The sequence below is a fragment of the Rutilus rutilus genome (genome assembly GCF_951802725.1).
Source record: "Rutilus rutilus genome assembly, chromosome: 1".
Classification (NCBI taxonomy): domain Eukaryota; kingdom Metazoa; phylum Chordata; class Actinopteri; order Cypriniformes; family Leuciscidae; genus Rutilus; species Rutilus rutilus.
This window is the reverse complement of record NC_140209.1, coordinates 39,811,574-39,837,367: the sequence shown is the minus strand read 5'-3', so window position 1 is coordinate 39,837,367 and position 25,794 is coordinate 39,811,574. Positions and strand designations below refer to the sequence as shown.

Genomic DNA, 25,794 nt, shown 5'->3' with positions numbered 1-25,794 from the left:
TTTCACACTCCTTGGGCAAACATTGATTGTGTTGGCCTCTGGGGTGTTTCTCTTAATGTACTTAGAGCTCAATAGTCTCGCTATAGCTCTTCAAAGTAGCAACCACACCGGCCTGTCTGCACAAGTCACAGAGAAAATTATTGTGGCTTTGGCAATGAGTAAGTGTCTTCAATATCTGCAGCATGTCCACCTGCGGGGGTTCATAAGCTCACCGCCGAACAATAGTTATGGCTGTGTCCCTGTTTTTATGAGCTATCCGTCTTGTGTTTCTGCGATCTCCTGGAGTATTGTGATTAGGAAGCCTGCTGAAAAAGCCGTGTTCCTCCCCTATGTTATTAAGTGCCGTTATCTCCCTTAAGCCCCAGTTGTTTACTCACTTGCATCCACTCATGTGGAACAGTTTTTGGCACATTGCATGTAGATGTCCAGCACTATTCCCGAGCTTTTGTATGTTACGTATTTTATAAGGGATAATAAGAAAGCAAAGGGATCAGGGAGGGATAGAACTGAATATTGATGTGTATGTGTCGACTGCACCTTTGCGTGAACACGGGCAGCGCTGCTAGAGAGTGAACAAGCCAAATAAGTCCATTAAACTCGATGTTGGCCCGCGCCTGAGGAGACCCCTCTGTGGAGAATGGGCTGGCAGGAACCTTTGGCTGGCTTGCACAGGCAGCTTCTTCCTTTTCATGGAAAACTAAATCAAGCACATTGGCTCTGAATAATAGCCATGAGATGAAGACCATTCGATGTGTGTCAGAAAAAATGTGCTTTCACAGCAATCACAGCATCTGAATTGGCTGCGGTCGGATTCACATGTATGTACCAGCTGGCTTCCCTTACAAAAAATAAGTAAACTTATTTTTACTACTGTATACTTATTAGTATACTTACTATACTTACTATTACTACTGTTACTTTAAGTGTAACGGTATTAAACTTTGAGTCCACAATTAAGTTTTTTGTTTGTGTTGCAACTATACTATGAATGGACTTATAGGTATACTGATAGTTTACTAGTCAAATACTTGTAGCATATTTTTTAGTTTATGAAAGTACACTTTGAAGTGTACTCTCGGTAAACTAGTTTTATAGTTTTATACTGCAAGTATACTTGTATGTTTTCTTTAAGTGAACATAACGTCATAATGATAGTTTACTATTTATATATTATTTTTGCATTCTAAGTATTACTGCCATGTTCCTAAATAGGTATCCTATTTAGATGTTTAATGTTTGATGATCGCTTTATTTTACATTTTCATAAGAAATCTTCTATCACATGTTTCTGCTGCTTCTTTTGTTGCGGAGATTCTGTACCATTTTAGAAGATGCATAATGGCGCCCCACCGTATAACAGTGAAAACATGGATAGCCGGAAAATTCTGTCAATAGCGGGGAACAAGTAAATAGATTATAAGTAAATTCCTATGTACACTACCAGTGGCTAGTCTACACAAAAATGTAGATATTCAGAATTAGGAACAAATCTGTTTTCTTTAAAAATCAATATTCTCAAATTTAAATTTATAAGACAGTATGTCACACTTTGTGAAAAAAGTATTTAGTAGGCTACTCAATAAAAAGAGTAAACACTACAAACCAAGTATACTTTGAGTACCTAATTATACTTTTAAAGGTAGGGTAGGTAATCCTTTTTCTAAAAAAAAAACATTCCAAATTTGTTTAAACTGTCTTTATATACCAATACATAATTAAAATGTAAGTACTCTGAAAAAGAAAATATAAAAATCGAGTGACTGTAGACCTTTTAATCTGCAATAAACACAGCTCATTATTTCCATTCACTCCCACCCCCTCCCTTCTGAGCTCCTTCCAAAGCCACGCCCCCAAAACACATGAACGCGCGACGCCAAACGCTCAGGCTGGAACAAGACGCATTTATTACCTGAGACGAGTGGAGAGGAAGGAGCGCAGTACATACAGTGACATCATGTCAGAATCACATGTAATAAAATACCTAACTTTATCACTATGAATATAAACAAATAAGATTTCTTTTAGTACTCACTATCAAGCTAGCATATCGATAATGGTAAAGTTTCATTCGGTAACGAGCTATATTTATAAGGCAAAACTAAAAACAGGTTGCATTGATACACGTTTTTCCATTACCATCAGTTACACTGTGATGAAGGTGAATTTCGTGTAAGATTCATAACATATACGGTGTTTTGCATGTAAGAGTTTCCATGATGAAAACATTGTTGACTCTAATGAAGACTAACGTACACTCCGAGTCCGGAGACAAGTACCGCATCGTCGGTTCGAGGACAGGTCCGGGGTTGAGGGCGAAGCAGAGGAGGTCGTTCAAGAGTGCGGGCAGGGTCCGAGGAAGTAGTTTTTGCCTTGTTTGCCTTCGCTGACTGCATGCAGGTGCTTTGAGCTGAATATTTCCGGGAACGGTGACATGTGATGAGTGCACGCAGGGCAGCGCGCGCAGTGGGGCTCGGGCACGAGACATGAAGGCATCTGATTGGTTCTTTACATTCGCACCGAATGGCAGTGATTGGTCAGAGTTTTTACTGTCCTGCAGCTGCTACAGAGGTCTGATTTTTTTCATTCCTTTTTCTAAACACATAATGTATTGACTACTATCAGGATGGAAGGTCCATTTCACCCAGTATAAAAAAAAGTGTTTCTGAACAGGATTACCTACCCTACCTTTAAGTATATCTCGATAAAAAGATTAAAGGATTAGTTCACCCCAAAATGAAAATGTACCAATAATTTACTCACCCCAATGCCATCCAAGATATCCATGTCTTTCTTTCCTCAGTATGAGAGAAATTATGTTTTTTGAGGAAAACATTTCTGGATTTTTCTTCTAACAATGGACTTCATTGGTTACCGTCGTTTTTAAGTCCAAATCAATGCAGTTTCAAAAGTCTTTGAAGTGTTTAAACGGGCTGTACGCGATCACAGCTGAAGAAGAGGTTGTTATCTAGCGAAACGATAGGTCATTTAAAAAATATATATATATATAATTCATAGACTTTTTACCTTCAATAGATTGGATTGAGCTGATCATCAAACGGACAGGGAACTACGTCATCACGTTGAAAGGTCACGCCGGCGCCGGCAGAAGTACCGCCCCACTGTTTACAATGCGACCGTACGTAGGAGGATAGTTCAAATAGTATTGTTTGCTATTATATATATAGTAATAGTATTCAGTGAATATGAATATGAATAGTATATGAATAACATTCTGATGAATATGAATAGTAGTTCAAATAGTATTGCCGGCGCCGGCGTGACCTTTCAACGTGATGACGTAGTTCCCTGTCCGTTTGTTGATCAGCTCAATCCGAACTATTGAAGGTAAAAAGTCTATAAATTATAAAAAAAAATTGAAAATGACCTATCGTTTCGCTAGATAACAACCTCTTCTTCAGCTGTGATCGCGTACAGCCCGTTTAAACACTTCAAAGACTTTTGAAACTGCATTGATTTGGACTTAAAAACGATGGTAACCAATGAAGTCCATTGTTAGAAGAAAAATCCAGAAATGTTTTCCTCAAAAAACATAATTTCTCTCATACTGAGGAAAGAAAGACATGGATATCTTGGATGGCATTGGGGTGAGTATTATTAGGAAATTTTCATTTTGGGGTGAACTAATCGTTTAAGTGTATAGACCAAATATACTTAAACTTTTCTGTCAGTATAAGTACAAGTATACTTAAGTGCAATTTTAAGTATATTTCTGCGAAATACACAAAAAGTAGACTGAAAGTATACTATCTTATTTTTAGTTTAAAAGAAGTATACTAAAGTCTAATAGCACACTTGAATAAACTTTTTTTTCATAAGGGTTTGAGTCCTTCCCATACTTCCTGTAAACTTCAGCAGAACACTTCTCATCCCTCGGATCAGGCTCCGATGGTGTAGGGCAAACATTTAACGGCCGAGCATATGGCCTTTTAGGATTAGCTCCCACACAAAATGTGTTCACTTTCATGGTTCTGCTGTCTTGTTTTGCACAGTAAGCCCAAATATTCATGAGCTTGGTCTTTGGCAACCAAAAGACAAGATGGTCTCATTGAATTACAAATCGGGAGCGCAGCCCACTTTAGATGAATACTGTCATTCCTCTGTCAAAGCACTTTGGCCTTTCTGGGGTGAGTTAGCAGTCTGCTACCCAACAAACTGGCAGATTTCAGGCCAGGTTTGGGTCTGTTTTTAACTATTTGGGTCAGGTTTAGTTTTTTTTTTATGTTTTAGAAATAATTAAAGGAATAATTCACCCAATGACAAATGCATGTCATCATGTACTTACTGTCATGTCTTTCTAAACATGTATGACTTTCTTCATTATGTGGAACACACACACACACACAGACACGCAACAAAAACATTTTGAAAAAATACAATGAAAGAGTGCCAGTATTGTTTTGGACCCAACTGAATTATATGAGTTGGAACATTCTTCAAAATACAGGTTTAAAAAAAATGGCATAGCATTGTAGACAAATATAAATTTTTCTTCATTTATTTTAATTATCAAAGAAACAAATACTGATATGATACTATGATATGATTTTGTCTTGGAAATTGCATTGCTAATCCACTTCTGAAGGGACACTTACTTTGAATGGGCATGACACTTCTGGAAGGAAAGGAAGAGATATTGTCCTGGAGTGATGTAAACCTGAACACCTCAGTATCACTCACAGTCCCTGAGAGGCATTCAAGAGCCCCTGTGGTTCTAGAGAAAGTGGCTGCCTGTATCAGCTGCTGCACAACCCCTCTACTCGTATTCTGAAGTGTGCTGTCGTTTGAAAAGACACAATTTAATGGAAAAGACCAAAGCAGAAGTAGCGGACTTAAATAAACAATAATAGTTATTGGGCCCTGCTGAGACAACAGTAATAAGCAGCTAACTGCAGCCGAGTGTGCGGGCGAGCGGGGCAATCGACGCCACAAGTGGAAGAAGATTACCTCTTGTACAGTCTTTCAGTCCCGTCCCAGTTGTCTTAGACAGGCCACATTGCACATTTATTACCCCATTCTCCAGGAACATGATTTAACATGGACGCCCCATGTCTTCGCTTATCTCAGAGCTCAAATAAAGCGTTCCTTGCCTTGTCGTGTTTAGTTGAATTAGCGGGCTTGTAAGTGAGCTTCTCGTGTTGGTAGGAATATTATTGTGCAAAGATATTGTGCCCTGTGGAGGATCATTAAAACCATGCCTAATAAATGTGGATGACTCACCGTGTCAAAACCATTAGGCCAATCAGTCTGTCTGCAAGCTGGGCCTTAATTTTCAGACCCTACCTGCAAAATTAAACGCACACAGGTCATTAAAAGCAGCAGAAAGAAGCAGTGCTGTCTCTGGAGCAGTGATTACAGTCACTCTCTGACTGGCACAAACCATCGCTAGCTCAATAATCCAGATCTTCATTTAAATGATTTCCAATTGAAATCCCAAAGTTGATCTTTCATTCTGTGCCTATTTTCAGTGGTTGTGAATTTAATTTGCTGTGTGTAGTGTGTACTGAATGTGGTGAAAACAAATTTCACCACGTACAACATGTTCCTGGATCAACACCTTTGTTGATCCTGGAACAACATTCCAATCAACCAATCAGATTTGAGGGAAAGTTAACAGTTTATGTTAAGTTTAGGCTTATTACCAAGGTTAGGTGCTTCCACACCATTGCTATTCACCTATCATTTCCCTCTGATTTGAAGGGTAACTCATAGGGAATATTGTTCCAGGATCAACAAAATATGTTGATCCAGGAACATGTCTTACTTGGCACCGTGACCAGTATATATGCCACAGCAATTAATATACAACCAATATATGACATTTTAAAGATGGTAAACAACACATGCATAACAATTGGTGCAATGAATTGTATATTTATTTTATGTAATATTTACAAAATTAGAAATAAATAATTAGAAAATGAATATGGGGGAAAAATGTGTCAAGCTAAATGCTCAAGAGCTAACAGCTGGATTTGCCAAAGTTTGCAAGACTTGTGGAATTAAATGTTTATTAGCTATTCAAAGACTTGTTCGAATTATAGAAATGCGTATTTGCTGAATGGCAACGGTATATAAAAGAGAATTTGCCTTTCTACTACTATTAAACACTGTAATCCTTCTCCATATAGCCTACCATTTACTTTATTTGGTTAACAGTTCTATCATATAATTTTTAATAAATATGGAGAATGGGATCTGCGTTCAGACACTGGCATTCTCAGTGAGTCAAAATGAAACTCTTCCGCTTCTGACACATACTGACCAAACAGAAAAACTAAAACTAGCCAATGGCGATAATTGAAAAACAAACATGATTCCTGAAAAAATGTGCTCTTATGTATTTGTCTTTTTTAGTTAATCAAAAACATAAAACCAAAAACTGTGTATCCAGTGTAGCCTGCTTCCCGAAACGAAGAACAAGGTGATTCTTAGTTAAAAAGTCTGGTTAATGGTTTGAATCAGTCTGTTATTCACAGTATTAACATAAAGCACACAAAATACAAATATTTAGTGAAGTAGTCTGTTTTAAATATAATATTTAAAATAACATTTAAAAATTTATTCATATTGTAAAGTATTTAAATAAAGCATTATCTAAACGCATCTGCCGTCTTAGATATATATATTTTTTTATTACTTTTTTATTGCTGCATTGCACTTCTATGCTGCCTTATAGCATTTGTTCAAAACGAGTTATTCTAAACATAATTATGCTGCCTACCAGGGCCTAAAACTAACTTTTTGCAACACCTGCCAATGGCCAGTGTGAAAATTTACCAGCCATAAATATTTTTTTCCTGGCCATGAAATTGTTTTTGCAAAAACAGGCAGTTATGACACCAAAAATTTAGATACCAGTGAAAATTCACAATTCTCTTCCAATTTTGATACCAAAACTAAAACTACTAGCCTCACTAATATACATTTAAAACATTATTAAAGACAAGTAACAGTAGTTTTGAGGTAGATACATTGCATAAAGTAGTCAAATGTAAAATAACGCTGGATAGTCATCACTGTATAAATTAAACAGATTAATCCTTATTAAAGTTAAAAAAGTTATTCAGTCAAGAGCAGTGAATTTTTTTTTTTCACTGTCCTTTGTTGTTTTATTAACATTAAAAACATAGACAGCAGCAGAAACATTTGGCTGTTGTCACTTTAAGACCTAATGCACACTGGTACACGTCTTTCTTTACTGTTTACACTCACAGAGATGGGCATTTTTTACGTTTTTTTTTGTGAATTTGTCTGTTCAAGCGCAAGAAGACGTGAAAGAGAGCTCAATTCAGTAGCATATTTGCACGCTGTCTGAGACACAGCTTTTTGGTTGCGTGCTTCGGATGCGTGTGCACACAAAACTTTCCACACATTACGCTAGTAACGAATTGAGTTCCCTTTCACATCTTCTTGCACAATATTTAAGTTGGCAAGGCTTAAACTCTTGTGACGATGCATCGCTGGCCTGTCAACTGTCCCGAGCTTTGATTGACACAGTTTCATATACTCACCATTGCCAATTTTTACTGCCATTTGGCGCTTGACGAGTGTTAATTTTAGGTCCTGCTGCCTACCGTTTGAGACAGCCTTATAGTGGCCATTCACACAAAATGTGAAAAAACTCTTGAGCTGAACTTGAGTGCCACGTTTTTGCTAGACGGAAGTGCAGCGGTCAAACATGTCTATGTTTACATAGAAAAACAATGGAAAAGCAGCACAGTGTAATCCAAAAGTCCAATGTTCTGTTTGAATGGCACCTTAGTGTCGTAACTACGGCTGGGTTTGTACATATTTAACCCAAACATGGGTTGAAACAACCCAGCATTTTTAAAATTGTATAATCCTTGAAATGCCGTCTAGGTAGGTAGCTCACTACAGCATTATACAGCTAAAATGTCTTATAAGAAAATTATAATATTATTCGCATGTAGAACACACTAAAAAGAAAGGCTTTAAGATTGCCTCTAAAATCGTCACTGTATTTGGCCATCATATTCCAGAAACAGGATGAAATCTTGCTTGACAGGAAATTTTATGGAAATGCTGACTTCTGCTCCGTTGCTCTGTTCAGCACAAATGAAGTCTTTACACTTTGACTGTAAGTTCCCTTTAAGCTGAGGGTGAATGCATAGGCAAATTAAGCTGAGCATGTATTTCTCTGAAGTGTGACTAACCGTGTGTCAGTCATAGCGAGGCAGGCTCGTATGCTATCAGAGGAGCTCCCAGTGGCAGAGCTCTTCACTGCGCCCACAGCCACCCACCCCTGGCCACACAGGACCAGCGGACGAGAGCGGCGATGCAGAGCAACACAAAAGCCCCTTTTCATTCCCCTTTCTCTTTTTCCTTTTATAAAAGTGTCGCTTTATCTGTTTAGAGGTGCGCTGAATGGGCCAGAGAGCTGCACTGGCTACACAATCCAAGAGGAGGAAGGGAAGAAGGGAGGGCTGGGTGGAAAATGTCTCCATCAGTTCCTTAATCTTTCTGGTCTCGTTCAACAAAGCTGTCACCTTTGAGGAGATCTCTGTTGAATTATTCAAACTGGAGGTGTGTCAGTGCGGCGACAGCCCCCAACCCACAGGACTCGCCGCTCTTTTCAACTTCTCTCCGATGCGGAGACCCAGAGGCTCAAATCAACACAACTGGATGAGTTGTTTTCTAATCCGCACAAGGGTAGCCTTTAATTGAAACCATGTCTCTGGTGATTTTACCTCAGTATTGACTGTAAACTACTTGCTTTCCCCCTTCTCTCTCTCAATGTCTCTATTGAGCAGGAGCACTCCATTAGCTTAAAGTGTGAAACAGAGACTCAGATGTGACTAATTGTTTTAAGAGGGTCCATGGGTCCAAAAGGGTCAATGAGACCTCAAAGTAGTGATGAAGACAAATCTTTCCACCTGCAGACAACAACGCAGGGGGAAATGTTCATCTGTGTGTGTGTGCGTGTGTGTGTGTTATGGAAACAATGTTCGAATTTCCTAATCAGATTATTCTGAATCATTGCATTGTCAGCATAGAAACCAAATTAGGACTTTTAATTCCAATACAAAGGATTCCTTGCAGGCGTTTTTCCAGGGGACCCTTTCAGCTAATAGCATCAGTGTTCTTTTTATTTATTCACAGGCTGTTTGTAATGATAGTAAACACAGAGATAAAAGCTAATGAAATACTTCCTTGCTAATGCATTCACCATCCTCTCTGACAGGTCTGCAACTGAAGTTGTGACAAACACGCAGTCATTCTGCTGGTTTGTTATGTTTAATGGAGACAAAGAGTGGGGCTCTAAATCTGAGTGATTGTAGGTAAAAGCAGATGCTGGGTCTTATGATGCTTTTAGCGCCGCTGTAATCCATCGCAGCTCATTGGAGGATGGAGACGCCTGATTGTACTTCACACTACGCTAGACAGATAAGTGTGGACACAGGCAGTGGACATGTAATTTATTGAAATATGATATGAGATGACTGTCTTTCAGTTGACATTCCAATAGCCAGAGTGCTAGAAACTACTGTTTATATGTCTGCGCCTAATTAATAACATTTTGAGGACAAATTTGTACCCAGACGTGAGCTAAATCTGACAAAAAACTATTTTTGGTCATGTCCTCATTTTTTTTTTATTGTAAAAATTTGTTTAGGTTTTCTGTTCTGTTCTGTTTCGGTTAGGTTATAGTAGCTATTTGTAGTCATTTCTTTTTTCTGCTGAGCAAAAGAAGTAACCAAACAGTTAATGGGCCCCATCATATTTTCAATGGGGCACATCAACTATTTTAAAGTTTCAGTCCACTGGAAGGATTTTACGATCGAGACAGCACTTAAAATGGCCGACTTCCTGATCAAACACCCTCCATTTAGGCAGCTAGGTAAATGTGTAAGTGTGCATGTGTGTTTAGACAGGCTATTGTAAAATGGCTTTGAATGTGGCTCATCTAGACAGCTAAAACCATTTTTTCATGTAATGTTAAGGGGTAAATCTCACAAAGAAATGCCTGGATCATAGAAAATTAGTTCTATTTTTAGGACCAGGTAAGACTTGTTGCATTGTCATATTATTTTATTTACTTTTTTTGGTTGTTGTTGTTGTTGTTGTTGTTGTTGTTGTTGTTGTTGTTGTTGTTGACAAAACATTTCCTCCCAAAAAGTCATCACTATAATGCCAATTTTTCATGAAATTTTATTTATTTATTTGGATGGATGGATGGATGGATACTGAGAAACTGCCAGGGTTATGTTTAGTAATGTTTTGTTTCATTGTGTTGGTTGTTTTGGTTTAGTTTTTTCGCTGATCCCGTTTGCGTTCTCGTTCATTGTTAGTTTTCATGGTTCCTGATTAAGTTACGCACCTGTTTCTAGTTTTGTTAATTATCTAATTCTGTGTAAATAAGCCCTTAGTTTTCTCTGTTTAGTGTTTGTCGTCATCAGTGTTAGATGTGTATTTGCCTTGGTTATTTCTCCTGCGTATTCTCATGATTTATTAAAAAGAACTTTAAATTAATTCTGCTTCGTGCCTTGTAGTACTATAACGTGACAGAACGATGAAACACAAAATGGATAAAGCAGCACCATTCATTGCTCTCGCTCATAAAGGGCTTTCCTTGTTGAATTATTCTGCCCGGTTTTATGTGTTTTGTTTTATACGATTTACTGGATGGGAGCAAACTATTATAACCAAATGGAGCTGCCAAAATTGGATGACCTAACATGGCAAGAAGCCATTATTCGATGCCTGGAACATTTCATAAGTCCAGAGCCCAGCCTGCTGCCTTTAATGTAATTCACAGATGAAACGCCAGAGCCAACCGCAGACTCAGACGCAGAGCCTGAGCATGCCACGACGCCATCGCCAGAACGGACGCCTGAGCCTTTCATCGCCCCGAAGCCTAAGTCCAACGAAGAGTCTGACCAGTTGCATGAGCTGGCAACATCGTTCGCCCCTGTGGTTGTGCTTGTAGAGTATTAGGGCATGGAGGGAAGCCCCACCCACACACCAGCCGCTGAGGGTGAGCTGCATCTGGCCTCTGTGAAATATTTTGTGGAATTGGAAGAGGTTATTCCCCAAAGTCTCCTGTCGCCGCTGGTCCCACCCAGCTCCAATTATCCTGCATCTCCGCTGGTCCCGTCCAATTTCAAGTCTCCTGCGTCTCCGCTGGACCTGCCCGGCATTAAGTCTCCTGCGTCGCTGGTCCATCTCCCTTGTGATGGTCCCACCAAGCCTCCCTCTCCCCCCTCTTCTATGGAAGCCAGACAGTTCCTCAACCCTGCCTCCACTGGCTCCCTTCAGTTCCTTGGCTCCACCTCTGTTACCCCTTTTCCACCAACAAGAACCGGGTGCTGGTTCAGAGCCAGAGCCAAAGCTGGTTCAGAGTTGGTTCGACTGACGAGCTTACTAAGAACCGGTTTGCCTTTCCACCGGCTAGAGAGCCACAACAGAGCCAGATCTTACGTCACTGTATACGTCTCATGTTGCCCAGCAACCGCTAGTGCGGTAGCGCCAAACACAAACACGCCAGGCTTGTTCGAGATGCATCGGCTTCTCGCAGATCGATCGCCGCATGACATCAAAGCACTGCGATAGCGATCTAAAAGCACAAGGAGTCGTATGCTCTCCAAACACTCCCGCAGCTCCGATCGGTCCTCGCCGCTCCGATGCATCTCGAACAAGCCATCAACAATAACGGACGTTGCAATACTATGGATGCTCATGGGTTTGCAAAAATACATCGGAATCCAATGCGTTCGTGCAGCTCGCCGTAACTTACATAGACGGATATTATAAATGAGCTGCTATTAGCTCGACTAGCTGCTATTTAAAAATGGCGGTCACAAGTTTCTATTCGTCTTGTTGGTCACGGTAACCCCGCCCCCAGCCCCTGACGCAAGCGGTTCTTTCTTGGCTCCGTTCTAGACCCTGCAATGATTTGGTGCTACTTAAGAACCAGTTTTACTGGTTCGGAGCTAGTGCTTTGGCGGTGGAAAAACAAAGAACCGATTTGAAACTAGGCTCTGGCTCCGAACCAGCACCAGCTCTGCCTTGGTGGAAAAGGGGTATGTTTGCTCCAGTCTGCTGCACGGATCTGTCTCTGGTCTTCTGGTCTCCAGCTCTGCCTTGGCAAGTGGATCTTCTGGCTCCTCCTTGGGCTGCCAAGCCCATATCTCCACCTCAGCCCGTTGACCAGTCGGCTCCACCTTGGCTTCTCCCTCCCTCAGCTTCACCTGGGACCATCATCCTTACAGCTCCACTGGGCTCCCTCGTCTATCTGGCTCTGCCTTGGTCAGTCGTCGCTCTGCCTGCGCCTTGACTCCGGGCCTTCAGCTGTGCTTCATCCCTCCACCCCTTCGGCTCCATCGGGCTCTGCCTTGGTCCTCGGTCCCACTGGCTGCACCTCAGTTCTCCCGCACCATGTCTCCACCTCGGCCGCTCATCATCTCAGCCGCTCTTCCTTGGCCTCCAGGACCTAAAGTGTCGCCTGCTCTCTGTGTCTTCTCGGCTCCGTCTGGGTCTCCAACTATCCTGGCTCCACCACTGGTGGTCGGAACTCTGGCTCCTCCCAACATCGGTTCCGCCATGGGCCTTCTTCCTGGTGGTGCTCCGGGTCTTTATCTGGTTCCTCCCTCCATCATCTCCTCCCTGGCTCCTTCCCTCATTCCTGTCTCCTCATTGGTGTTTCCCTCTGCCAGCTAGTTTTGATCTAGTTCTGTGCAAATAAGCCCTTTTTCATATAAGAGTTTTCTCTTTTCAGTGTTTTTCGTCGTCAGTGTTAGATGTGCATTTGCCTTGGTTATTTATCCTGTATTTTTATAATATATACAGTATTGTATTCATGAATTTCTGGCAGCATTTAAAAAAAATACATTGTATAAAATAATATATACTGTTACCATTATATACAATTGCTCATATAGTGATACAAGGTTGTTTTGATAAAAGCTGTGTTTATAAAGTGCAATATAAAACCACTTTGTAATTATTCGTAATTCTTTAACATTGTACGTTGCAAGCTCTATGTGAAGACAATGATTGATCAATGATCATTTACGTGTTTTCTAAAAAAAATTCGATCGTATTAAAAAATTCAAATAATTTAATATCTGAGGACTCAAATCATGTTAAAGGCCTTCCCACTTAAAGCATAAATACGTCACCGCAGTCACAGTCACCATGACAATAACCATCCCTCTCTCAGAGCCCTTATCGCCTACTCTTTTTCTGTTCTCCCTCCATCTCTGTGTTATGAGCAGGCGATGTATGTGCGCCTGTGTCTGTGTGTTCGAGGGAGTGAATAGAGCTGAATGGCTTTGAATGGCCAGTCTGTCAGGTCACCTGTAGACAGTGATGGTGGAAGAGGGCTGCGGGCTGAGCCAGAGGGCATTTCTGAAGGAGCCCGAGTGCCCTGATTCACTCTGAATCATTGAAAGCCCTCACCATGCACCACAGAGACCTCTTATGTCTCTTTCTCAAACAAAATGGCTAAAAGCATTCCATTGACACACAAACACACATGCAGACCCATGGAAAATAAAATCATGAAGTTGGTCTATACAGATTATTTGGGTGCTGCATGTTCGATATTAATTCAGAGTCGTACACACATGTTCTTATTCAAAATGGTATATTGATCAATATGGGTTTTTCAATGGCTGATTAGTTTGTGGTCTGAGATGCCAATGTCATTTTAATAGTTTTAAAAAATACTTAACATTTGGTTGTTCCAGTTGATACTTTATTTGCACTTTTTTGTATTTTCAGGTTCAATAAAATGGTATATTTTAGATATTTTTTAGACATTTAATTTATGAATTATTGTTTATTCATTATATTAATATAATAGATATTCAATAGTTTTGTCATATGTCATTTTATGTATTTCCAAGTGAAAAGTTTTTGGTGATAATGGTGATATTTGCAGACACTAATAGAAATACACCCCTGACAGTTGATTATTTTGATTTATTTTATTATATTTTTTCTACAGTGTGTAATTGCTGTGATACCAGTTTACATATTTGAGAATTACATAATAGTTTTATGATAAAACAGAGGGTTAATGTTTCAGTAATATCTTTCAGATTCAGTCCAAGGAGCACATCAAAAGAATTTGAATGGAAAATAAGAGGTTGGTTTTATTTTAAATGATGTAAACCATTGGGGATCTCTGGAACCCCCCTGGAACTGGAACCTTTAATCTCAACATAAAATAGGTGTTAAATATTTTTGGTCAATTTGAACAGTACTGTGCATTGATATTAGCTACAGAGAAGTTGATGCATCAGTATTGCTTAAAATGGGAACATTTCAAACACAAACCGAGTCTTTGAGCTGTGTACTCCTCCTTTAATGCAGAGGAGAATGTGACAGCGTGTGTCAGAATGGTTTCCCCCTACATAGGGCACATGTATTTGGTACGATAAACCTCTTCATTAGCTGGTCACATGTTACGCCCGAGGGCAGAAACGTTATTTTTGTTCATTTGTCATCTTGAGCGCACAGCCGAGTGAATGGGTTGTGAGTGAATGCACAAGAAGGCATGCATACGTGCACATACACACACATATACATAGCAAGCAGCTTATAGGACTGTGCTCATTGACCTGATAAATGCATAAGAAAATCCGGCAAAATAAACACACCAAGACACATTTACACAAAAAAAAATTGACTCCTGGGCTGTGTGTATTTGTATGCACTCCAACACATGCATGCAAAAAAAATAGACTAATGGTATTTTACTCTCTCTCTCTGCTCTCTGTTCTTCATGGCTGCAGGAACATTTCGAGGTGTCTGTAAGAAGATTGACCACTTTCCGGAGGATGCAGATTATGAGCAGGATGCAGCAGAGTATTTACTACGTAAGTCTGTCAAAACACCACACATCAGGGGCGTTTTCTCTGATGAGGCAAGACAGCTCTTCAAAATAAATTAGATGAGAAAATAATCGACTACAAAACAAACAAATATTTCAAAATATGACCTCAAATACTGTGTAAATCACTATTTTTTATGAAGTAACAGTGTCCAACAGATAAACTGGGAGGCAACCTCTCTTGAGACCCTATTGTGACATAAATGTGAGGGCCAGGGAATGGTATAATACTGGCGATAAGTCATTTGAGGAGACGTAGTGCCTCCATGCCACTGTGATTGGCTGATTGTGTAGTGGGTGTGATAATGCCTACCTATCATGGCCCACAAATTGCTTTAATGGGTCGAAATGCTAGTAATTAATTACAAACAACTCACCCACTCTGACATCATCACTGTTGGTCCCGTCTGAATCAAAACAAACTAAAAATTACTTGGTCGATCGATTTTTAGCAAGCGCTCTTTGAGGTGCACCTTCATGCCTGACACCATTTTATGAGAAAGTCTCTGTTAATAATAATAATAATAATAGTAATAATAACGATAATAGCTGGACAGTTAGATGTAAAAAAAACCAAAAGATACACAAAATATGATTGTTACTGTATTTTTGGAGTTATCCTTTTTTAAGTTATATATAAATGTATAAATGTTATTTATAATAAACTATTCATGTTGGTATTATTGAAAAGTGTCAATGTACACTATTCAAATGTTTGGGGTCAGTGACTTTTTTTATTATTATTAATACTTTAATTAAAAAATGATGCATTCAATTGACGGTAAAGACATTTATAATGCTACCAAATATTTTTATTTGAAATAAATGCTGTTCTTTTGAAATCAGAGAATCTTGAAAAACAAGATAATAAAATGTATAATAATAAATGTTTCTTGCATCAAATCATCATATTAGAATGATTTCTGAAGGATCAAGTGACACTGAAGACTGGAGTAATGATGCTGAAAATGAATAAATTACATTTTAAAATATATTACAATAGAAAATAGTTATTTCACAATATTACTGTTGTTTTGACCGAATAAATGCAGTCTTAGTGAGCATAAGAGACTTCTTTCAAAAACATTAAAATACCTTTCTGACCACAAATATTGAATGCATACAGCAATATTGTAGTATTGGTTGTGCACTGAATAAATGGTGTTCTCATAAACCATATAAACATCAAATGACATATGAATTTATACTTGAATACAAACTCCGACCCAGAGAGAGAACTTTCAGAAGTCCACCGAACACATATCTTATTCACACTGTCTCACAATCACCCAGACTGATCATGTGCATAGAGAAGGGTCATATTGGTGAGATGGATTTTTTCTTGTTTAGTCCTGCTAGGTTTCTTCAGTTTTTGCAATGACCTCCACACTTTTTACCATCGTATAGATTAGGTGCAGCATGTCTTGAAATTGCTTGGTGACTGAAGCCGAACAAAGTAGATGCACGCATTCAAGCATGTCATGGTTTATGCTTAGTGATAAATCATGCTTACCCAAAAGCCTTTACACTGTCATGGTCATTTGGTTGTAGTATTTAAGTGACATCTTCTTTAACTGGCTCCCCTATGTAAATTCGTACATATTCTTGGAATATGTTTGTTCTCTCAGTTGTGTGTTTTTGCTTGCGTGTTTTAATGCATATGTCAATTACATAATTTATGATGAGGCGCCCAGCAGATTCCTGTGATTATGAATCTCTGCTGCAGTGCATACAGTGATACATTAAAAGGATAGTTCACCCAAAAATTCCAAATCTTTCAATATTTACTCACCCTCATGTTGTTCCAAACCTGAATTCTGGATTTTTCCTGTGAAACACAGACGTAAAACATTTTTAAGAATCTTTACGCATAAATGAACTGAGAAAACTATTGCTACCTTGATGGCGCAGCATCAAACGTCAAACAAGTCTTTTATTTAACTTTTATTTGGTTTAAAATTAATTCTTTTCATGTGTTCCCCACCATCTAACCACATCTATTTATTTTATTTTATGTCTGTTTTTTGTTTTGTTTTTCATTAAAATTGCAGATGGGAAAAAATCATTAAATTACCAGTGGTTTTCTCAGTTTTGTCATTCATCAAAAGCAGGCAAATCAATAGGATGTCATTTAAATAAATACGTGGGGAGAGGGAATACTCACAATTCTGCTAATGACCCATAAATACACCCTGGACATCTATAATTAGACCTTTTACATTAACAGGCATTTAGAGGTGCAATTATAAATTATAATGTAATTTGCATAATAATGATTTAATGATAATAATATATTTTTTAAATTATATACACTTTTGACAAGTATACCAGTTAAGTGGGGGCAAGTGATAACCATCCTTGCAATTATAGGGGTTATGCATTCTAATGAAATGTACCATGGACTAGTACCATAGGTTAAGCCCCCTATATGTTAGTAGAATGTAGTCACGTTCCTCTCATACTTTCTAGTCACAATGAAACGGAAGTAGCGACAGTCAGATCTTTTTTTCCATATCATGATGTACAGATTATCGAAAAATAAGAAATGTAGGGTGGGGACTTGGATCTATGCATCGGTTGTTGTTTGGATTTTGAGATGTGGGCTTTGCACTCAAAAATGAAGGTGAGCTTGCAGTTGATTGTTGAGGGGCATTGTTTAGGGTGTTTGCACATATGAACCAAACCCAGGTCAGTTAAAGTGAACCAGAATTTAAAGGGGGACTCAATTGAACCTCAAAAGAGAGGTGGTCTGAGTATGGTTCACTTGTGGGTCCTTTGTGTGTGTGTGTGTGTGTGTGCGTGTGTGTAAATGTATATATACTGAGATACGCGCACACACACACACACACACAGAGACATATATATTAATATATATATATATACACACACACACACACACACACACACACACACATATTATGTAAACACACAATTTTATGTTTATGCAATTAATTGTGATTAATCAATTTGAAATAATATGGTCAAAAAAGAAACAGATGAATCATTCACAATAAATTCTGTAACATGCATTTTTCCTTCTGACAGCAACGATGTGCTGTTGTTGCATATAAAGAGTGAAAATTCTTACAAATAAAATTCTTCTTTGAGTTCTGTGCGAAGAAAATTACAAGCATATGAGTTTGGAATGGCAAAAGAGTGAGTAAATAATGGCAGCAATGTAATTTTTCATTTTTGGGTGAACTGTTCCTTTAATAACGAGTCCAACAGCAGCCTTCCACACTGGAGATTTATGGCGAGACTGATGTGATGTGAGATCTTACTGCATGTAAACAACAAACCACAGCCAATAACTATTTACACTAGACGTCTTAGACTGAAGTTTCACAGGAGATGAGTCTAGCGTGATCAGTGTCGGCATGACTGTTTGTGCAAACCAAAAATACAGACATCCTACCCAGACTTTAAAGGCAAGATAGAGAGAAAACAGGAGACCAGAGGCATAGCTCCTTTCGCTGCTCTGTTTATCCTGCTATTGGTATGTCATTCACAGTAAACAATGCAGTGAAATACATTCATGAGCACTATAAATATACGTTTGTGAGCAAAATGTGGAGCTGATTATGAAGGAAATGCAGTCAAAATGGTTCATTTCTCTGCCTCTGATTCCCTCGATCTTTATCTGTCTCTCTCATAGCGTACTTTAGTTACCCTTGAGATGACTGTCTCTCCCTATGAGCATTGTTCTAATTTCTCTGTTATTCATTTGAAGCAGAGGGCCGTGTCCTCTGGCCTAACATGCTCTGCATGCGGGTTCAGATGGGCATTTCACATTCTGCCCTGCACATCTTTGTGTACAAAATGCCCACCGCACAGACTTCAGGGGATTTGCTAGGCTGATAACCTCGGCTTGTTAGCCAGAGAGGCCCATCCATCCAGTTTTCAAACTGGAAGTCTCAGCCAAGCACAAATAAATGTTTAAGTCATCCCACAGAGGTATTACCCTACGTAGATCTTACCTGTCAGCGAGGCGATGGACCCATCAAGGACGCAGATGTCATCCCTTTTGTTGCATGCTAATGCTCTGTACAATCCTCTTCAATAAATATCTCCCGTTTCCAGCTGTAATTAAGCACAGCTCGGCCACTGATCCATTTTTCAAGGATGGCAGGAAAATTGGATGATGGAGGAGTATTTTGTCTTCCCCTGGGCACCAATATATTAATGAGGTGTGCCATGGGAGACTGCTGATCCACTGAGGAAAGAGAGAAATGAAGAAGAGGGAAGGAGAGTGACATTTGTTATAGAAAGACAATGAAACCATACTGCAGTTGCCTTCATTAACAACTGACCCCATTTGATCATCAATGAATGCACATCTGTTTAATGCTCAAACAACTTTTAAAGTCATGTATTATTTTATCATAGACTAAATGGCAAAAGTTACTCCACTTTTCAGAATTCATCATTTAAGAATTGGCTTCCTTTAACTGAAAAGGCCATACATGATATTGAATTGAAATTTCAATTGGAGTGATAGGAAAAGGAATAAGTGAACTGCAGTTCAAAGAAATTCAACACAGTCACACAGAGGGAGTTCAGTGGTTTTGCAAGAAAACATAATTATGTCATTGATTTGGATGTATTCTCTGTCTTTTGGCTGCTCCCATTAGGGGTCGTCACAGATGTTTGTTTGTTTTACAATGGATTCCCTTCCTAATAATTTTGACTTGTTATACCTATTTATTACCTGATATATTTTAATGTATTTATCTATTAAAACGGTCAAAGCATTTAAGAGCCATTAAAACAAATAGTAATTTTGGCATATAGCGCCGTAAAATGTCCACCACATTGTTTCAGATATCTTTATAAAAAATAAGTATATCCAAATTTGAGGTAAATCCTTTTTCTTTTCTTTTTTTATCACATTCTGTCAGCTTCCTTAATGCATGCAAGTCTGACTGTGTAACACTTCCTTACAGCGCATACAAACGTTAGGTTTTTGCATGAATGGTTCATTGATTTGCATTGTTTTTATAAAGAGTGGACCTACATAGCTATCAGTGTTTTGTTGTAAATATAAACATCAGTGTCAATTATTACATGTATGCAGTAAAGGATAATGTAAAAGCTAATTTCAGAAAAAGCTAAACAAATGCATTTTCCTATCACATTCACTGGTTATTTCATCTGTAGACATGATTGCCCCTCTTGTTCCAAAATATTTATTTCTTAGAGGATAAGCGCTCAGAAGGGCAAATGCTGCAGTGCTGCGGTATGCATAGCAATAGAGTACTGATAAGGGCAGTCAACTAGGCTATTGACATTGATCCTGACACTCTCAGACGCCCCTCCTTTAGCTTTTATCCTGTTTCTGAAGAGGCTGATCAAGCTTGATCTGAGGCAGAGTAAAGGAGCGAGGAGTTCAGCTAGTCTGAGAAGCCCCATGTGTGCTGCATTTTCTGATACAGAACTGTCCGCAAATAATTGGATGGAAGTATGAGGCATTTTGGACAGATGCTGTGTGTTGCAGTGCTCAAATCTGCGACGACTTAACTGAACACAGACATTCTTTTGGCAGAGCACCATCAGATGGCTCACTCGGGATGGAACCTTCGAATGCTTGGTTATTAGACCAAATACCTCTGTATTGCTTTTTAATTCTCTTAACATCTATGAGAGAAGAGCAGAGGAGACGGTCTGATTTATACCATAAATCTAAAACATACCAACCTATGTGTATCATAATAAAATAAGTAATTATGTCAGTAAAGCTTATAGGGATAGCTCACCAAAAATGTCATGATCTTTGAAATGTTTGATTTTTCAGTGGAACTCTAAAGGAGTTATTTAGCTGAATGTCTAGGTTGCTTTTTTCCATACAGCAAAATTAAGTATACTTTTTAGCGCTTTATTCAAAATAATTGAGTGGCATCCTTCTGCTGAATATAAAATATAGTTCCTGACATGTGAACTGTATTGTAAAAGTGTGAGTCTCCCTCTGTACTTTTTACAGTGACACTAATTTGGTTGGGTTTGCTTGTATCATCCCTCAGGAGCGGTGAGAGCGTCCAGCATCTTCCCCATCATGAGCGTTGGGCTTCTGTTCATGGGAGGTTTGTGTGTGGCTGCCAGTGAGTTTTACAGGAGCAGACACAATGTCATCCTCAGTGCTGGAATCTTCTTTGTCTCTGCTGGTAAGAGATTAAACCCACGGCATCAGTGCGAGCGCTCTCAGCCTGTTTATATTTTTAGCTTTAGCATATTTCACTCTTACCACTGTCAATTGTCCAATCCAGGGCTTCCCCACATGATAGAAAGTATCGTTGGGTTCCGAATACAGCATGTTGAAAATAGATTAGTTCACAGACAGGTTAGGATGTCGTTCTCCCCATAGACTCTGCAGATCCGTGTTGACTTCCCAGATTAACTCTGATTATTGACAAAGGAAATGGATGGGCCGGCTAGAGCAGTGTAAACAAACAGCAGGCCAGCATATTGACCCACTGCTGTAGTTCTGGCCTGGAAAGGGGTGGCAGACGGGGATCCTCAAACAGAACTGCATGTTGGTCAAATATTTAGAGAAGGCCCCATTAGGACCTCATGAGCACACAAATGAGCCCAACTCCCTCCGTTAGAACTGAATTATGATGAATCAATCCTCATGATTGCAGCGAACGCACTGCCGATGACTGAGCGTTGCTTTGTACACAACAATGTGCTTCAAATCGCCTCATCCTATTGGTTATGATCTAAATATTCAACTGCAAACTGGTAATTATTTATCCTTCAATGTGATGGCGATGATAAAAAGCTAATTAAAATGTTTCAATTGTTCTTTTTTTTTTCTTTGTTCCGCATGGCTGATAAGCGATGCATTCTTGTGTAATGATACGGAATGATGAGCCACAGCTGCGTGCTGAGCCATAACTTTCTCTCTCTCGCCCTCTCCTCTGCTTTTACTCTTCACGCAGGCCTAAGTAACATCATCGGCATTATCGTGTACATATCTGCCAATTCAGGTGACCCGGGCCAGAGCGACTCGAAGAAGAGCTACTCGTACGGCTGGTCTTTCTACTTCGGCGCCCTGTCCTTCATAATGGCCGAGATGGTGGGCGTGCTCGCCGTGCACATGTTCATCGAGAAACACCGGAAGCTGCGTGCCAAGTCCCGCACCGAGCTGATCAAAAAATCGGCCTTCAGTCGCATCCCCAGCTACCGCTACCGTTTCCGCCGGCGTTCCAGCTGCCGCTCCAGTGAGCCCGCCTCTCGTGACGCTTCGCCCATGGGCAAGAGCGGGTACACGGGCCCCGCTGCGGCAGACATCTCCATGTACACCCTGTCCAGGGATCCCTCCAAGGCGGCAATGGGTGCCTTGCTCAACTCCGAGAGGGAGTTTTTGCAGGCTCACAACTCCAACGCTAAGGACTTCAAAGATGCTGCCAACAGGAGGACCACTCCAGTCTGAGAGAGTATAAGCACAGAGGAAGTGCCATGGCCAAGACGTTACAACCACAGACTTGAGCTGGACCCCAGCAGGAAGAAGAATTCACTCGAGGCCTGCAGGGCTATAACCCTCTTTCTATAACAGTATATATAATATAGATGGTAATTGTTAGATCATTGGTGCTTCCTTTTAATCCTCATTTTTCAGTCACTGTTTCTGTTGTTTCTCCTGAGTCACACATCCCTTCCCCTAAGGGCTACTCGAGTAGAATGCTAGTCCTCTCCTCAGTGTCATTCATTTTGGAATTGAAGTTCCTAAAGTGCACAAAGGTAGCCCAGCGAAACTGTGATGCCCTCTGAGGGGAGGATTGTTCCGCTTCTGACTGATGAACCGAAAGGCTGTCCCGATACTCGCCTTATGCACAGCTCAGTAGCCCATAGCTGTGAGTGCCGCCTCACAATCACAAGATTGTATACAATTGTTGGTTTCTCTCCCGGGTCGTAACTTGAGCCCACAACTAGTGCCACTGTCTAATGCTGATCACCCCCACTCATCCCACCTACACACTGCCCACGGGCTACTTGGCCGGGCTCTGCATGCCATTCACGCAGTTATTTTATTTTTTTACGTTTACTTCCAATATTTCCATTTCAAACACCCCAGATTCCCCTGCATAAACTTTTATAACAGGGTTAAAGTGCGTGTTATTAAATATGATATTTTAGCCCACCAAAGTTTTTTGGTATTACATTGTTTTCATTGAGATTTAAAAAAAATAATAATATATAACGAAAGGTTTTCTGTGAGATTTCCTTGATAACAGGTTTATTGGAGGCCCTTGTGCTTATTATATGGATATTGTGGTCATTATTGCTGTAGAGTTTTCTTCATCTGTTAGCGAAAGAAAAGCAGTTGGCTGCCAAATGTAGATTTCTTAATTGTGTATTGTTGAAATATTTTTAGAGAAAATATTGTTCACCAAAAGCTGGGCATCAAGAGTCAAAAGGACCTGCCCTATGTACTTGGATCCTTCACATATCATGAATAGACAAGCCTCTAAATGGGCTGATGGGATTTTCAGGTTCCAGTCCAAACAACAAACGCTATGCTTATGAACATGCAACACCTCTTTGAAAATATATACTGCTCATTCTATCTACATTAATGCTACATCAATGCTATACTGAACTTAACTACAAAATATAAATGTATACTGTACTTTAGTTGCTTAGTTAATGTTATCAATATCATACTGATTAATATTAAACTCCAAGGGCTTTTGGTTTTCAAACAACAAGCATACAAGGGCTTTAAAGAAGTTTAGCCAACAGAAAACAACAAATCTGCCCTTAAAATTGTTCAATTGAAAGAAAAAAAATTCAAAATGCAAAACACATTCAGACGTGATGATATAATGTATACTATAAGTTTTCCTTTGCATTGGTCACAATTATTAATCCATGTGTCAGTTAGGTAGAAATGGAAGTAGATCTTGAAACATCTATAACAATGTAGTTTTTCCAGAAATTCACCTCATTTCAGAACCCCCAAAAGCTGACGTGCATGTACTTTAGCTTTCAGATTCATGCAAGCCAGTCGCTCATCTCCAGTTTTATTTCATTCAGCTTACTGAAGTCATGCTAAAGATCTGCCGCCTCACTGGAAATATTACTGTAAATGTTGCCTTTTGTTTGGATCCACTTTATGTTGTGAAATCGTGCTGTTCTGGGTCCAAAACTAAGTGTTTCATATTTGAAGGAGTCCACCAGAGTGCGTCCGGCACAGTTGAACAGTTTAACCCTTCAAGTCTCTCTCAGAGCACCTAGTGCCTGTCTCTTCTGCCTACTCCGAGCACCCATCGCTTTCGCTCGCTTGCTCCTTCATCTCCATCACAATATCGCATCAGCTCCTCTTTACCAGGACTGTTATTGCTCAGCCAATCACATCCATAGAGTCTTAGGCCCTGTCACTCACCACTTAGGCCTGCAACATTGTGTACGTGACCTCTCAATGAAAACAGCAGTCTCAGCTCGATACGTGCTGTAGAAAAAAAAGCACACCTTTTAAATACAGTAGTTTACATCAATAAAGATAATAGTCGGAGAGATATTTAAAGATTTAGAAAAATAAAGTCAGTTTCAAGAATGCCAACAATGCACTCTTTGTCTTCTTCACAAAATGTGTGCAAACTGACCGTCTTATTTGAAATAATGCACAAACAGGGTTTTGGTTCAGAATCAGGGATGGAAAAATATTAAAGTCAACATGAAATCAAAATCGACCTGATTTACTTTCTTAATGCACATTACAGGTACAATCGGTGCACATTATTCTAATATATATATATATATATATATATATATATATATAATAAAAATGTTTATTCATAAACTTTAATGAAAAGTCTAACTGGTTTTCCTTTTCATCTATTATGTCAGCAATAGGGCTCCATATTATTTACAATTACAATTGCACCTAACTACCCTTTTTTAGAATACCTTGTGTTGCAATAAAGTTATAATGAAAAATGACTCGCAGTTCAGTGAAGTAGTGAGTTCAAGGCTGTTTCGTGAATCTTTTCATTCAAATGAACCGGTTTATATTCGCTCATGAATCAAACATCACGGCTCGTGCCGTGAATGCAACTTTGACGCAGACTCTAAGTCGCCTTTTCCACCTTTTCCATTGTGGAGTAATACGGGGGCTGTTCTGATCACGTGTATACTGAATTTTCGGAGGTTTGTTTTGAGCTTCTGGTGTGTTGAACTGTGTATGCAGCTGACTGACCAGTTGTGAAACAGTGAGCATGAGGTTAGAATTTTCTCTACAATTTCTCTAAAACTGGCATTAATAAATAATTATGTAAATATAAATTTTGTTGATTGGCCCTAGAAAGCCTACTATGCTTTTCTTTCAAATGTATTTTTGGTAATTTGTTTTGTGTGGATATATTTGAAATGTAACAATCGTATGTGCATGTTGGAGAAAGTGGAAAGGTGGCTTATCAAGATAATATTTGACGAATCTGCATATGAACGCACATAAAGCAACTTGCGATCGGTTGTCACAATTTTTTTGCCGCATTTGAGACTATTTTAGTTGCAGTCTGGAGCCTTGAGGAATCACTTTTCATGGTATTTTTCAATAAACATCACAAATAAGTCACATTATGTAAAATTTCATGTTGACTTTAACACAATGAGGGTACACCCATTCAGTGCCCTATTATATACCCTATTAAACAATTATATCCTATGTCATGATGTTTAACTATTAGCCTATCTATCTACATTGATTGAGAGGTCAGTGACAGGTATGTGTCTTCACACATCCGAAGATAAATCCTCCACAGCAAAGCCTAGAAAAGCATTTAAAACACTCTCTCAAAAAAAGCCACTCATCATCATAGACGGGGGTAAAAAGCCTAAAGAGTTTGCCGGGAAACATTTAAGTGACTCGCATGCACAGCACACGACGCACAGGTAAGACATTCATCTAGCTCAAGTGC

General features: G+C 39.3%; 1 protein-coding gene across 2 annotated transcripts in view; it reads left to right on the top strand.

The window, feature by feature from the left end:
- The window catches only part of cacng3b (calcium channel, voltage-dependent, gamma subunit 3b), a 34,176-nt gene extending 9,580 nt beyond the window's left edge, over positions 1 to 24,596 (top strand). The window contains exons 2-4 of one of the 2 annotated variants that reach the window (XM_084424788.1): positions 14,781 to 14,864; positions 20,896 to 21,036; positions 21,814 to 24,596. In XM_084424788.1, the coding sequence (XP_084280914.1) occupies positions 14,781 to 14,864; positions 20,896 to 21,036; positions 21,814 to 22,307 (719 nt within the window). In that variant the 3' untranslated portion in view covers positions 22,308 to 24,596. The remainder of the gene's footprint in view (positions 1 to 14,780; positions 14,865 to 20,895; positions 21,037 to 21,813) is intronic. The other variant, XM_084424789.1, reaches the window with a different exon arrangement.
- Positions 24,597 to 25,794: the final 1,198 nt, after the last annotated feature.